Source organism: Phocoena sinus, chromosome 20, assembly GCF_008692025.1.
Source record: "Phocoena sinus isolate mPhoSin1 chromosome 20, mPhoSin1.pri, whole genome shotgun sequence".
Taxonomy (NCBI): domain Eukaryota; kingdom Metazoa; phylum Chordata; class Mammalia; order Artiodactyla; family Phocoenidae; genus Phocoena; species Phocoena sinus.
The window spans coordinates 12964351-12977221 of record NC_045782.1 but is presented as its reverse complement, the minus strand read 5'-3'; the positions used below and the strand labels follow the sequence as shown (position 1 = coordinate 12977221).

Genomic DNA, 12871 nt, shown 5'->3' with positions numbered 1-12871 from the left:
CCGCAACTAAGACCTGGCACAGCCAAAATAAATAAATAAAAATAAAATAAATATTTTAAAGAAATAAAAGAGAATGGGGCTCTATAAATGGATTGGAATAATTCACAATGAATATTTGATTACATTAAAATTTAAAATTTTGCATGTTAGAAAGGTGTGCAAACATAAACTAGGATAAAATAGTTACAAAAGATAAGTCTGACAAAGTGTTAGTCTTTAATATTTACTAAATTTTTTACAAGGAAAAATTTTTTTATATTTATTATTATTATTATTGATATTATTTTTTTCAAGGAAAAATTCTCCAGTAGGAAAGCAGGCATTGGATGAGAAGAAACACTTCACAGTAGAAGGAAAACAAATGGCCAATGCATAAGAAAAAATATTAACCCTTACTGGTCATTTTTGTCTTGTTCCTTTAACTATTACGTCTTGTTCCTTTAAGTATTATATTATGTTAGCTGTAGGTTTTTCATAGATTCTTTTTATCACTATGAGGAACTTTACTTCTATTCCTCGGTTGCTGAGAGTTTTTATCAGGAATAAAAGGTGAATTTTGTCAAATTTTTTTCTGTGTCTGTTGATGATCATGTCGTTTTTCTTTTTTCATTGGTTAATTACATTCATTAATTTTTGAATGCTAAACCAATCTATGATTTCTGGGGTGCGTATTATGTCATGATCTCTTTCTACTTTTTATGTATTGTTGGATTTGATTTGCTAAATCAAGCAAATCCACTTGATGTGATTTTGTTTAGAATTTTTTTTTTTTTTTAAAGAAGATGTTGGGGGTAGGAGTTTATTAATTAATTAATTTATTTTTGCTGTGTTGGTTCTTCGTTTCTGTGCGAGGACTTTCTCTAGTTGTGGCAAGTGGGGGCCACTCTTCATCGTGGTGCGCGGGCCCCTCACTATCGCGGCCTCTCTTGCGGAGCACAGGCTCCAGATGCGCAGGCTTAGTAGTTGTGGCTCACAGACCCAGTTGCTCCGCGGCATGTGGGATCCTCCCAGACCAGGGCTCGAACCCATGTCCCCTGCATTAGCAGGCAAACTCCCAGCCACTGCGCCACCAGGGAAGCCCTGTTTAGAATTTTTACATCTATATTATGAGGGGTATTGGTCTGTAGTTTTGTCATACCTTGTCTAATTTTGGTATCATAGTAATCCTGGCCTCAGAGAATGAGTTAGAAAGTGTCCCCTCTTAAATTTTATGCAAGAGTTTATGTGGAATTGGTATTAATTCTTTCTTAAATATTTCGTAGAGTTTACCAGTGAAATCATCTGGCGCTGATACATATATATTTTTTTATGGAACGGCTTTAAACTATAAATGCAGTTTCTGTAACAGATACATAGTCATTCACATTGATTGTGTGTTGCAAGAAAGCTGACCACGTTATTTAAGTTGTTGAATTTATTGGCCTATATCAAAGTAAATAGAATAAATGTTCCAATTAAAAGGCAGAAACTATTAGATTGGATGAAATAAATATAGTCCCTTATTATCCTTTCAGTGTCTGTAGAAGCTGTGGTGATGTCACCTCTTTTAGACTTGATATTGGTGATTTGTGTCTTTTTTTTCCTGATAAGTCTGACTAGGGGTTTATCAATTTTATGGACCTTTTCAAAGAATGAAGCTTTTGCTTTCCATTGTATATGTAGACCACATCTTTTTTTTTAATTTATTTATTTTTTTTTACTTTTGGCTGTGTTGGGTCTTCATTGCTGTGTGCAGGCTTTCTCTAGTTGTGGCGAGCAGGGGCTACTCTTCTTTGCGGTACGCGGGCTTCTTATTGCAGTGGCTTCTCTTGTTGTGGAGCACAAGCTCTAGACACGTAGGCTTCAGTACTTGTGACACACGGGCTCAGTACTTGTGGCTTGTGGGCTCTAGAGTGCAGGCTCAGTAATTGTGGCGCATGGGCTTAGTTGCTCCATGGCATGTGGGATCTTCCCAGACCAGGGCTCGAACCCATGTCCCCTGAATTGGCAGGTGGATTCTTAACCACTGTGCCACCAGGAAAGTCCCTTCAGGTGGTTTTTTGTTTTGTTTGTTTGTTTGTTTTGTGGCCATGCCATGCAGCTGCAGGATCTCAGTTCCCCGACCAGGGATTGAACCTGGGCCCGCCCCCAGTGGAAGCCTGGAGTCCTAACTACTGGACCACCAGGGAATTCCCCCTTCAGGTGTTTCTTAATGAAAATATAACCAAATACATAAATTATATATTTTCACTCATAATCCACTTTGCTTACACCAAAGGCAGGATACTATGTACACTATCCTGTCTCTTTTTTTTATCCTGTTGTGTTTTTTAAAAATTTCGGCCTAGAGATATTTTCATACATATACTTAGAGATCTTCCTTATTTTTATTTATTTTTTTGAGAGTATAGAGTATTCTGTTGTGTGACTGTTCCGTAGTTTAAGCAGCCCTTTATTGATGGGCACTTGGGTGTTTCCATACTCTGGCTGTTAAAACAGTGCCGCAGCAGATAACTTTACACATGTGCAGGTATATGGTCAGAGGGGATTTGATTGCCAGAGGTGAGACTGTTGGATCAATGGATAAATGCCTTTGCGGTAGGTAGATATGCTTGGGTTCCCTCCATAGGATAGTATCATTTTACATTCCAGCAGTATGTGAAAATACTGGTTTCTTCACAGCTATGCCAACAGAGTATGTTGTTAATCTTTTGATTTTTTTTACCAATCTGATAGATGAAAACTCGCCTCTCAATGTAGTGTTTAATTTGTATTCTCAGCAACGTTAGCATCCTTTTAAATATTTAAGGGCTTTTTATTCTCTGTGAACTGTTGTGTTGTCCATTTTTCTTGTGGGTTGTGTATCTTTTTCTTCTCAATTTTCAAGAGAGTTCTTTAAGAAAAAATAGAGGAATTAGTCCTTTGTCTCTGATATGAATTACAACGTCTTTCTGACTTTGCTTATGGTTTTCTTTTTGCTATGCAGCAGTTTACTTTTTTTTCTATGAAGTTGAATTTTCCAGTTCTTCTTTTTTTTTATGACTTTGGGGTTTTGAGCCATGGTTAGAAAGGTCTTCCTCCCTGAGCTGGAAAGGTCTTCACCCATGTTTTATTCTGGTACTTGCGCAGTTTCATTGTTTGTATTTAAATCATCCATGCTGCTTCTCTCTTACAGTTGTGATGTCTCGATTTGTGGTGTTTTGGGCTTCACTTTCACATACTTTGAATTTGTCTCTTTCCCCTAGTTTCACTAAAGATGCAGTCTGTATGTGGGATGTTTGTTTATGGGACGGGTATTCATTCTTCTTGTTGCTGTCTATGATTTTTAGAAGAAGTGGGAAGGTTTTGGAGTAGGTCATCACCATGCTTCTTCCAGAAATGAAATGTTCTAAATTTAGTTTTTACCTACACCAAACATAATAATTTGGTGTTTTAAATTGGAAAGGGAAAACTGGAGCCTATTCAGGTAGAATTCTAAAATATTAAATTGGAACATCACAATTGTTTTGCATTAGTAAAACTTTGTTAAAATTAGCACATTGGTTATCTTATTCTCAGCTTTTAGGAAGGAGAGTCAAGACAAAGTGACACTTAGCATCTCTATGAAATCTTCGGATGCCGTAGGGGTGAGGGAGAGATGATTATGCCCAGCTTAGCACCTTTGGCCAGATTTCTTAACATTTTTTATGTTGTATTTAATTGAATGGTTGCTTTGGACATTTTGCCTTTCAGGGGCAAAAGTATTTGAGGTAAAGATGGGGATGAAAGGGTTAAAAGATGCTTACCACTCGAGGTCAGAACTATACAACTATGGAAAACACTCCTTTGTCTCAATGCCCAGTTCCTCTGGCTCTTCCCTTTTTTCAGGTTCTGTTAAAGTGCAGAGGGATGAGACAGAATTTTGCTGTTAAAGAGTATTTGCTATTGAATTTCATTGTAACCGGATCAATAACAGCATTGTTACTTGGGCCATCATGAAAATAGTTTTGTCATAGTGACTACTACCTTATGGATGTATTTGACAGAAATGGTTTCTAATTGTCTGTTGGAAAGCAAGGGGACTGTTATTAGTGGATAAAAAAGTTAGATTTGTATCCTCCTAGCACCTAACCCAGACCTGTGACGTATCAGATGACCTGACTCACTAGACCCAGCCCAGAAATAGGCAGAGGAATTCCAAAATGTGCATTGAAATTGTCTCATGGTACTAGTACCACATTAAGTAAAGATACTTACAGAATTTTCAAAATGTGAGAAGTAAAATTTCAAACGCAGTTCATTTTTCATACAGTATTGGGTTGGATGGCTTTAAATCTCCCATATTTACCGTTATATATTTTTTAATCAGTATGTATATTAGTTCTATGAACGTACACTATTTCTAACCACAGTATTATACTTAGACTTAAATTTCTTAACTTGTTGCTTACTTATTAGTATCACTCATTATTGAAAGATACTAGCTGGAATTTTTTTCAGCCTAACTCTGTCCATTTTCTGCCAATAAGAAATTGTAATTATTGAATTGACTCTTCCTTAAATTCTTTGTGGTCGTTGTTAAGAAAGTAATTGTTGATAGAAATTGAGTTTTTTGTTACTCTGTATACTCTGTTGTCTGTTGGCTGATTTTTCTTAGCTGGTGGCTCATTTACTATTATAATGATAATAAAAGTGATAGGTGTGAGTGCAAGTAACTTGAGGAGCTAGAGTCTGCTTTTAAATTATCCTATATCCCTCCCGGGTCAGAGCCGGCGATAGGAAGCTAGCATACAGCAAAATATAGAGCCGGCGATAGGAAGCTAGCATACAGCAAAAAGGTCTAAGAATTATGACCTTGATCCACCTTATTGGAATGATTTGGTTTGCAGGTGACATAAAACTGAAGATTATCAGAAGTTGAATATCTGTATTACTGCTTTGGGGTATAATTTTAATTTTTAGGAAGATTATTATTTAGTTGTGTACCGATGTCTTTTGCGTCTTCCGGTCATTGGTTGTATCGCAGTGCATTAAACCGAAGGGCACTTGTTGCTATTTAGAATGCACCAACCTTTGTGCCATCCGTTTGGCTTGGGAATGTCTCCTGTCTCTTGGGCCAGATTTACAAATGTGGTCCAAAGCAGGAATTAAGGATTGCTCTAATAAATGGATTAGTAGCTTTTCCTAACTACCAGATATTGTGGTTATTAGTTATGTTTTATATAATTAGAGTTCTGGTTTCCAGAACTGGTTGCTTAGGATTAAAAATTAACTGGATGGTGGTGAAGTTGAATAGATCTAGTCAGACAAACCTGGGTTCGAGACTAGGTTCTGTCTCTTCCTGTGTGACTCTGGGCAAGTTCCTTGACCTCTTAAACCCACTTTTCTCATCTGTTAAATGAGTACAATGATGCTATCTATATATATTTTATAGAGAGAGCTAAAGAGTAAATGGAATAATGCACTTAACCTTGTACCTGGTACATAGTAAGCATTCAAAAAATTGTAGCTATTATGAACATGTCTATTACAGGGCCTAATTGGAGTCTTGTTAAATATACTATTGTCATTGACTCTAAGAATCCAATGATTATAAAACTATACCATTATATTATGTACTACTAAAAAGAAATTATAGCATTAATTTTAATCCATATGTTAAAATGTTTAAAAATATTGATCTTGCAGTAGGTAAATAAGTAAGTTACATTTTAAAAAATTGTGGTAAAATACATATAACATAAAATTGACATCTTAGTCATTTTTTGTGTTGTATTGTTCAGTGACATTCAGTACAGTCATTGCTGTGCAACCGCCACCACCATCCACCTCCAGAGCTCTTTCATCACCCCAAACTGAAACTCTGTACCCATTAAACAGTCGTTCCCCATTCCCACCAGTCCCTGGTAACCACCGTTCTACTATAGACACCTCATAAAGGTCAGTTACATTTTGATGGAAATGAATGTAAGAGATCAGCAAGATCCTGTGACCATGTCCTGTTCAGCAAGATACTTGGAGAAGCGGGCATGGAGAGGAGGAAGGGACTTGAGAGTGTAGATGTGTTTGAGACAGTGGGAGGGGGAGGAACTAGGGTGGAGTATAGCAGGGATTTGTGTATCTTCATGGTTCTATCTTTGAATGTTTAAATCTTTTGAATAAAATTTCATGAAGCAGGTAAAAATACAGATTAAGGGACTTCCCTGGTGGCACAGTGGTGAAGAATCCACCTGCCAATGCAGGGGACACGGGTTTGAGCCCTGGTCAGGGAAGATCCCACATGCTGTGGAGCAGCTAGGCCCGTGTGCCACAGCTGCTGAGCCTGCGCTCTAGAGCCTGCGAGCCACAACTCCTGAGCCCGGGAGCCACAACTACTGAGCCCATGTGCCACAACTGCTGAAGCCCACGCCCTCTAGGGCCTGTGTGCCTCAACTGCTGAGCCCCTGTGCTGCAACTACTGAAGCCCATGCTCCTAGAGAGCCCGTGCTCCGCAACAAGAGAAGCCACCGGGGCTTCCCTGGTGGCGCAGTGGTTGAGAGTCCGCCTGCCGATGCAGGGGATACGGGTTCGTGCCCCAGTCCGGGAAGATCCCACATGCCGCGGAGCGGCTGGGCCCGTGAGCCATGGCCGCTGAGCCTGCGCGTCCGGAACCTGTGCTCCGCAGCGGGAGAGGCCACAACAGTGAGAGGCCCGCATACCGCCAAAAAAAAAAAAGAGAGAGAGAGAAGCCACCGCAATGAGAAGCCACCGCACTGCAACAAAGAGTAGCCCCCGCTCGCTGCAACTAGAGAAAGCCTGTGCGCAGCAATGAAGACCCAACGCAGCCAAAAAAAAAAAAAATTACAGATTAATTTTTTCCCGACCACTTGGCCTCAATACTGTTTACTGAGCAACTCATCTTTTCCCTACTGATTTAAAAAAAGGTTCACTGTAGAATTTCAGAATGTTCCTTCATAAGACACATTGTCAAAGGAGAACAGTCCTCCCAAGCAATCTCATATGACACCCTGTAAATTCAGAGGTAATGGAAAAGCTAAAACGTAAACACAAAAATTCATTGTCAGTAATCTTGGCTCTTTTTTCCCTGTAAATGAGGCCTCAGTTTTTCTCTCTGTAGGAAGAACTAAATAATCAGTTATGTTTAACCCTTTTAATTTGATGCTAAATTAATTTTACTCTTTAAAGGCACTGTTAACTCCCATTTAGTTGTACCAGTTAAGAGTAACTTTGGCAGGAGGAAAGGAAATCAGTGTGCAGTGTGCCCACGTGAGTTAGGGCCTTGGAAAACCCAGCAGGAATAAACTCAGTGGTGGAAGAAGCAGAGGCAAGGCGGCAGGCAGGGAGCTTTTCCAGGGGTGCTCACCATGTCTGTTCTTAGGGCTCTCTAGGATATGTTTTGAGCTGCACTTGTGTGCTGCAAGCACTCTTAGTGAGCAGCCCGGATTGGGTTGACATCTACTTTTAGTGCCAATCACAAAGGCAACATCAAATTCCATAAATCTATGATTTTTTTTAAATTAAGTGTATTTTTGCAATTTTAACATTCTTCAGTTTCATAAACATTTGCAGAAGGGGTGAGGGGCAAATAAATACTCTGATGGTGTGGCATTTCTTATTTTATGCTTGAGAGACATGTTCGTTTCCCCTCCTTTTCCTTTTAATCTTACTGTCTCCCCGCCACAGCGGCTTCTGAACTCCATCCTCATCTCTCCTGCTGTGACAGTTCACTAGCCTTCACAGTACCGAAGGCGCTTTCAACTCTTATTTTCCACCAACTGTCAGTTGCAAAATAAGGTTGCTTTGTTTGGGAAGGAAAGGGTAGAATCCTTTCTGAATGTCTTCTTTCCCTTTGAAGCAGGAGCACTTCAGAGACAACTGAACTGCTTTTAGGTTTTTGTTACCACCCAGCTTTTTCTTCTGATAGATCCTGCCGTGAACACAGTTCTGTTGATAACATCGATTTGTTGCTATGGAAATAGTGGTAGTGTCACAGATTCAGCTCAGTGACTTTACTTCAGGTTCAGGTGGGAGAATTGGGCAAGGCTTTAGGGGAGAACCTCATTAAAACCAAAAGCTATCAATTATAAGCAGGTGAGAGGTAAATGGAGCCAACCTTTTAGGTAATGAAAACATAAGTGTGAACCCCTAGCCCATTCGCTGCATGCAGTTGAGTGCCCCAGCATGAATTCCAACCCACAAGAGTCTTTGACAAAATCACAAATTTATACTTTCTCAGAGTATTTCTTCTACTTAAGTTTAAGTCTCTTAACCCAAATTACTTGCACTAAAATGGTCTTTCTCTTTCGATCACCAGGACATGGACAGCAGCCAGCAGTTCCTCCTCCAGTCTCAGCAGCCAGTCCACCAGCCAGCAGGCCCCAGCAACAGAATGGGAGCTCGGGAGTGGGTAAGGCTGCCACGTGAGGATGCACGCTGATTGTGTGTGGCAGGCTTTCGAATGATGGTTTGAAATTTAGTCTGAGACTAAAGGGAGTTTTCAGAATGCTGTTCATGACAGTTGCTTCTTGCAGAGAATAATTCCAATTCTTCCTGGAATTATTGTAAAGTGTGTGATTGAAAAAATGATTAAAGACTGTCTTTTAAAGATACTTAATACGCTTTTTAAAAAAAAAACAGAATTATACACTGTTCTTTGTTAACAGTTTATCTGGTAGTTTCTCACTTACACCCTCTTGACTTTGTGAATTACGTACCTTTTAAATTCTCGCCTTTTAACTCTTTAGGATCTGCTTATTAAATTTGGCTTGTCTGTCTCCAGGTTTCCCATCTGGGGCTCTTGTGGGTATTTATCTTAGCTTGAAGACAGTATCATTTATGTTGGTCACAGGTCCTGCTTCTCTGTCTCACAGATGAGAAATAGTTTCTTCTTCTTAACTTTCTCTTCAGCACGTCCTGAGAGGCTGTAACGGAATCACCTTGTTTACTCTCTGGCCTTTGCTTTAGGAGTCTCCTTGTGTGGGATGTTGCCATTGAACATTATGATTTGTAGAGTTTGGTTGGAATTTATTTTTAGAGTTTCTTTTTTCTGTCTCAGCTTCACATACACCACCTATTCCCCTCCCCTCAACTATTAGTTTCTATTTCTCAATGCTAAGATTCTAAGAAAAGCAGGGTTAAGACGTCACTAATGTTTCTGTGAAACTTGCAGGACATAAGTCTTTTGCCCCATTAGTCTTTGATGTTTTTATCCACCTTGCAAGAGCTAGCTATCTTCTATCCATCTCCCGTTCTAAGTGGATCTATTTATACAGAACTCTCAAATTATGTACTGTTGGAGGGGGGTGGTAGAATAGATTATCTAAAATGGTAAAGACCCTAAAAGTTACTTCCTTAGGCTAGAATACAAATAGTATGTTATTCTTCTTCCCACCCCCCACCCCTACAGGTTTATCTTTCCAGTTGTCTATCTTTGGCTTATATTGAGATTGATTTTAAAAAATCAGTTAACATTCCCTAAACACATAACTGGGTGCTGAAAGAAAAAGGACTGGAAGTGTATAGGGGGGAGGCTGCCTGCCAGCATGAAAACTGGATGTGTGTGTGTTTTATATAATTGTGTATTGTATACTAGGTATGTATATACACACACACATAAATATTCTGTAGAGTATGTGTGCTTCCTTGTGTCACCTTGAGGTGATTGTTACTGTTGTGTGTGTAGTCGTTTCTTGACTCCCCAGTTAGAAGAGAAAATTTGAAGATCTGGGACCGTGTATGTATATTTTTTACTAAGCCCTACAAATGCCTAGAATAGTGCAGTACGGGCTGTGGAAGCTCAATAAATAAATGCCAAGTAATGGAAGATTTACATTTCTAGCCAGATGCCATTCTGAAGAAATGTTTTGATATAGAATATATGAAATCATTGGACTAAATTATCTTTTCTGAATTTGGAGGTTGAAGCTTTATAGAAACAGCGTGCATGTAAAAGATTTCATCTGCTTCTAGGCTTTACGTAACTACATATCCTTCCCAAGTGCAAGACAGCTTCTTAGGCTTGGATAAAGGAGTCAAGAAGGGGTCACGAAAGCCAGCCACCTACTTGTCTTGAACCGAAAACTGATTCTTGCCCTTTGCTCCCAACTAAACCCAATCCCGTAAACTTCATTCTAGACTTTCCGTGCCTGTAAGACCAGTTGAGAACTGGGAGTTTTCTGGGGATGTTTTGAGGCGATATATTTATGATAGGTATCCTTCACCTCGAATGGTTCACCCACTGTGTCCCTTAATTCCTAGCATTTCCTTTTGCTTTTTCTCTTACGCAACTAGTGACTTGTCATCAGTTTTACCAGTCAAGAAGGCTGATTTTCTTTCTCTGACCCATTATCCTGCCTGTTGATACACGGGAAAAGTTTAAGAGGGTTGACCTCCGAAATAGCAGTGTCTGGATTCATTACCATTATTATCTCGACCTCAGGGCGTAAGTCAGCAGATACAGTCGTGAACATCTGTGTGCCCAGCCTTCTTCCTAGATCTGCCTCTAGCCTCCTGTTTCAGTCTCTGTTTGATGTCCAAATCTCTTGATTATTTAAAAGGAAAAACTTTGTCTCTCATCTTGTATGATGTCACTAGTAATTGAGAGTTCTTGCAAAACTTACTATAAAATTTAAATAAAATAATGATTGTCCTTCTTTGTGTTTGTTTTTAAAGGTTCTACTGTATCTAAGACTTTTGGTGCCTCAAAGACATTTGGAAAACCTGGAGGTCCCAGCCTAGGGAACAGCTCCGGGGGAACACAGGCCAAAGTGGTACCCATTGCCAGCCTCACCCCTTACCAGTCCAAGTGAGTTATTTCATGGAATAAGTTTAGAAGGGACTTAGAAAAGAATGTAAGAGGTTATTATGGGCTCTTGAGTTACTTATATGTGAACTTCAGGATTACCACACATAAAATAGGTTTCCTCCTTTTTTTTCTCTAGGGGGGAGGCGATAACAAATTGTGGCAACCTTTAACTCTCAATAAAAGAATGGCAAAAAGAGCAATCATCCATAGCCTATGGAATTTCATTCGTTTTAAAAGAATTTGAAATTTAAAAGATTTAATGTTTCAAGGATCAATTGGTAGTCCTATGAGTAAGAATAAATTTTCTAATTCAGAAGGTATTTCATCTTATCATATAAACAGGTGACTTTTAGTCTAAAAATTATTACTCTGATTTAGTTGGCTAAAAGAATCTGTGCTGTTTGTATTAACCATAGTAATATAGCCTGAACAGATATTTCTTTTATATGACTTCTCTCCATTCAAAATTAATTTTAGCTGTGGAAAACTAGTGAGTACCCGTTTCAGAATTCTTTCAGCTATGTTTTTGTTTGTTCTTCAGTTCTCTGCAATGTAGGGCAGATCCGTTCCCCTGTGAAATGATGAGTAAGGTAGCTAATGTGCCAGCACCTCCACTCAGGATGGGCTCTAGGACTGGATGTCAGACCTCATATCTCCTTTCTTAGTGGCCTCTGTCTGAGGTCATAGTGCTTGAGAGTGTTTTCTTTTGGTGCCTGAACCAACACCGCGTTCCATACCCCTGTATTTATATTCAGTGTGTCTTGGAAACGAGATAGAAGTTTGGCGTCAGTTATATCAGTTCCCATGATTGAAAATAGCGGCAAAATATAATTGCTGGTATTACTGCATTTTCTAGCTGAGAACCTTTCATTAAGGGGATAGTGTTGCCTTGGTGATGCTTTTTGGAGAAGGGAGAGCGTTCATAAATTTACTTATTTGACTGGAGAATGAGTCCGTGTTAAATCACCTTGTGTGTTTTACTATTTGCTTATTCTACAAACTGTCAAACCTGGATGTCATCGTGGGGTTTTAATTAGCTGGATTAAAATACAGCTTACACTGAAAAATGGAATATGCATAAGATAAGAAAGGCTATAAGAAGATGATAGGGAATGTTTCAGATCTTTCCCAAGTAAGACTCCAAACACTAATATAATCTATTTGGTTTTTAGGTGGACTATTTGTGCTCGTGTTACCAACAAAAGTCAGATCCGTACCTGGAGCAATTCCCGAGGGGAAGGGAAACTTTTCTCTATAGAACTAGTTGATGAGAGTGTGAGTATTTGTCAAGTGGGGAAAGCGGAGTCTTCCACTCTGAGAAACAGGGCTCATCTCTGTGCAGGCCTGTGAGGTGAAGAACAATAGTAAGCCAAGAAGAAACACGATTCTTCTTGTTTTTCTTCTATTGTAGTCTTCTGATGCTGTCTGGGGGCAAAGGGTTAAAGTCATAAATAAAATCCTTGACCTCAAACGAAAGCATTTGTAGCAGTAGAAATTAGTTTTCTAAAGCTAAGTAGCCTCACGGGCAGGAGAAACCAGAGACACTGTCTGACTTGCTGGCAGCCTTAGTCGAAGCCCGAGGGGGTTATGTCTACTTAGGAGCCAGGTGGAGCTTTGGGCCACAGCAGAAGACATGAAGCAGCCTTGATATGTGATAAGTGATCGGTTTTGTGGGAGATGGATTCTGGCTGTGCAGACACTATATGCTTTTCTTTTTTTTTCTTTTTTTTTTTTAAATAAATTTATTTATTTTTGGCTGTGTTGGGTCTTCACTGCTGCACACAGGCTTTCTCTAATTGTGACGAGCGGGGGCTACTCTTCGTCGCGGTGCACAGGCTTCTCACTGCAGTTGCTTCTCTTGTTGCGGAGCACGGGCTCTAGGCACGCGGGCTTCAGTAGTTGTAGCTCGTGGGCTCTAGAGCGCAGGCTCAGTAGTTGTGGCACACAGGCTTAGTTGCTCCGTGGCATGTGGGATCTCTCCAGACCAGGGATCAAACCCTTGTCCCCTGCATTGGCAGGCGGATTCTTAACCACTGCACCACCCGGGAAGTCCCTCTATATGCTTTTCTTAAACAAGACCAAACCATGATGAAGAGACGAAAAAGCCAT

General features: G+C 39.7%; 1 protein-coding gene across 1 annotated transcript in view; it reads left to right on the top strand.

Annotated features, from left to right (window-relative positions):
* The window catches only part of RPA1 (replication protein A1), a 56053-nt gene that overhangs the window by 26858 nt on the left and 16324 nt on the right, over positions 1–12871 (top strand). Inside the window, 3 exon segments of the mRNA XM_032616790.1 lie at positions 8273–8365; positions 10630–10762; positions 11935–12037. Coding sequence (XP_032472681.1) covers positions 8273–8365; positions 10630–10762; positions 11935–12037 — 329 coding nt within the window.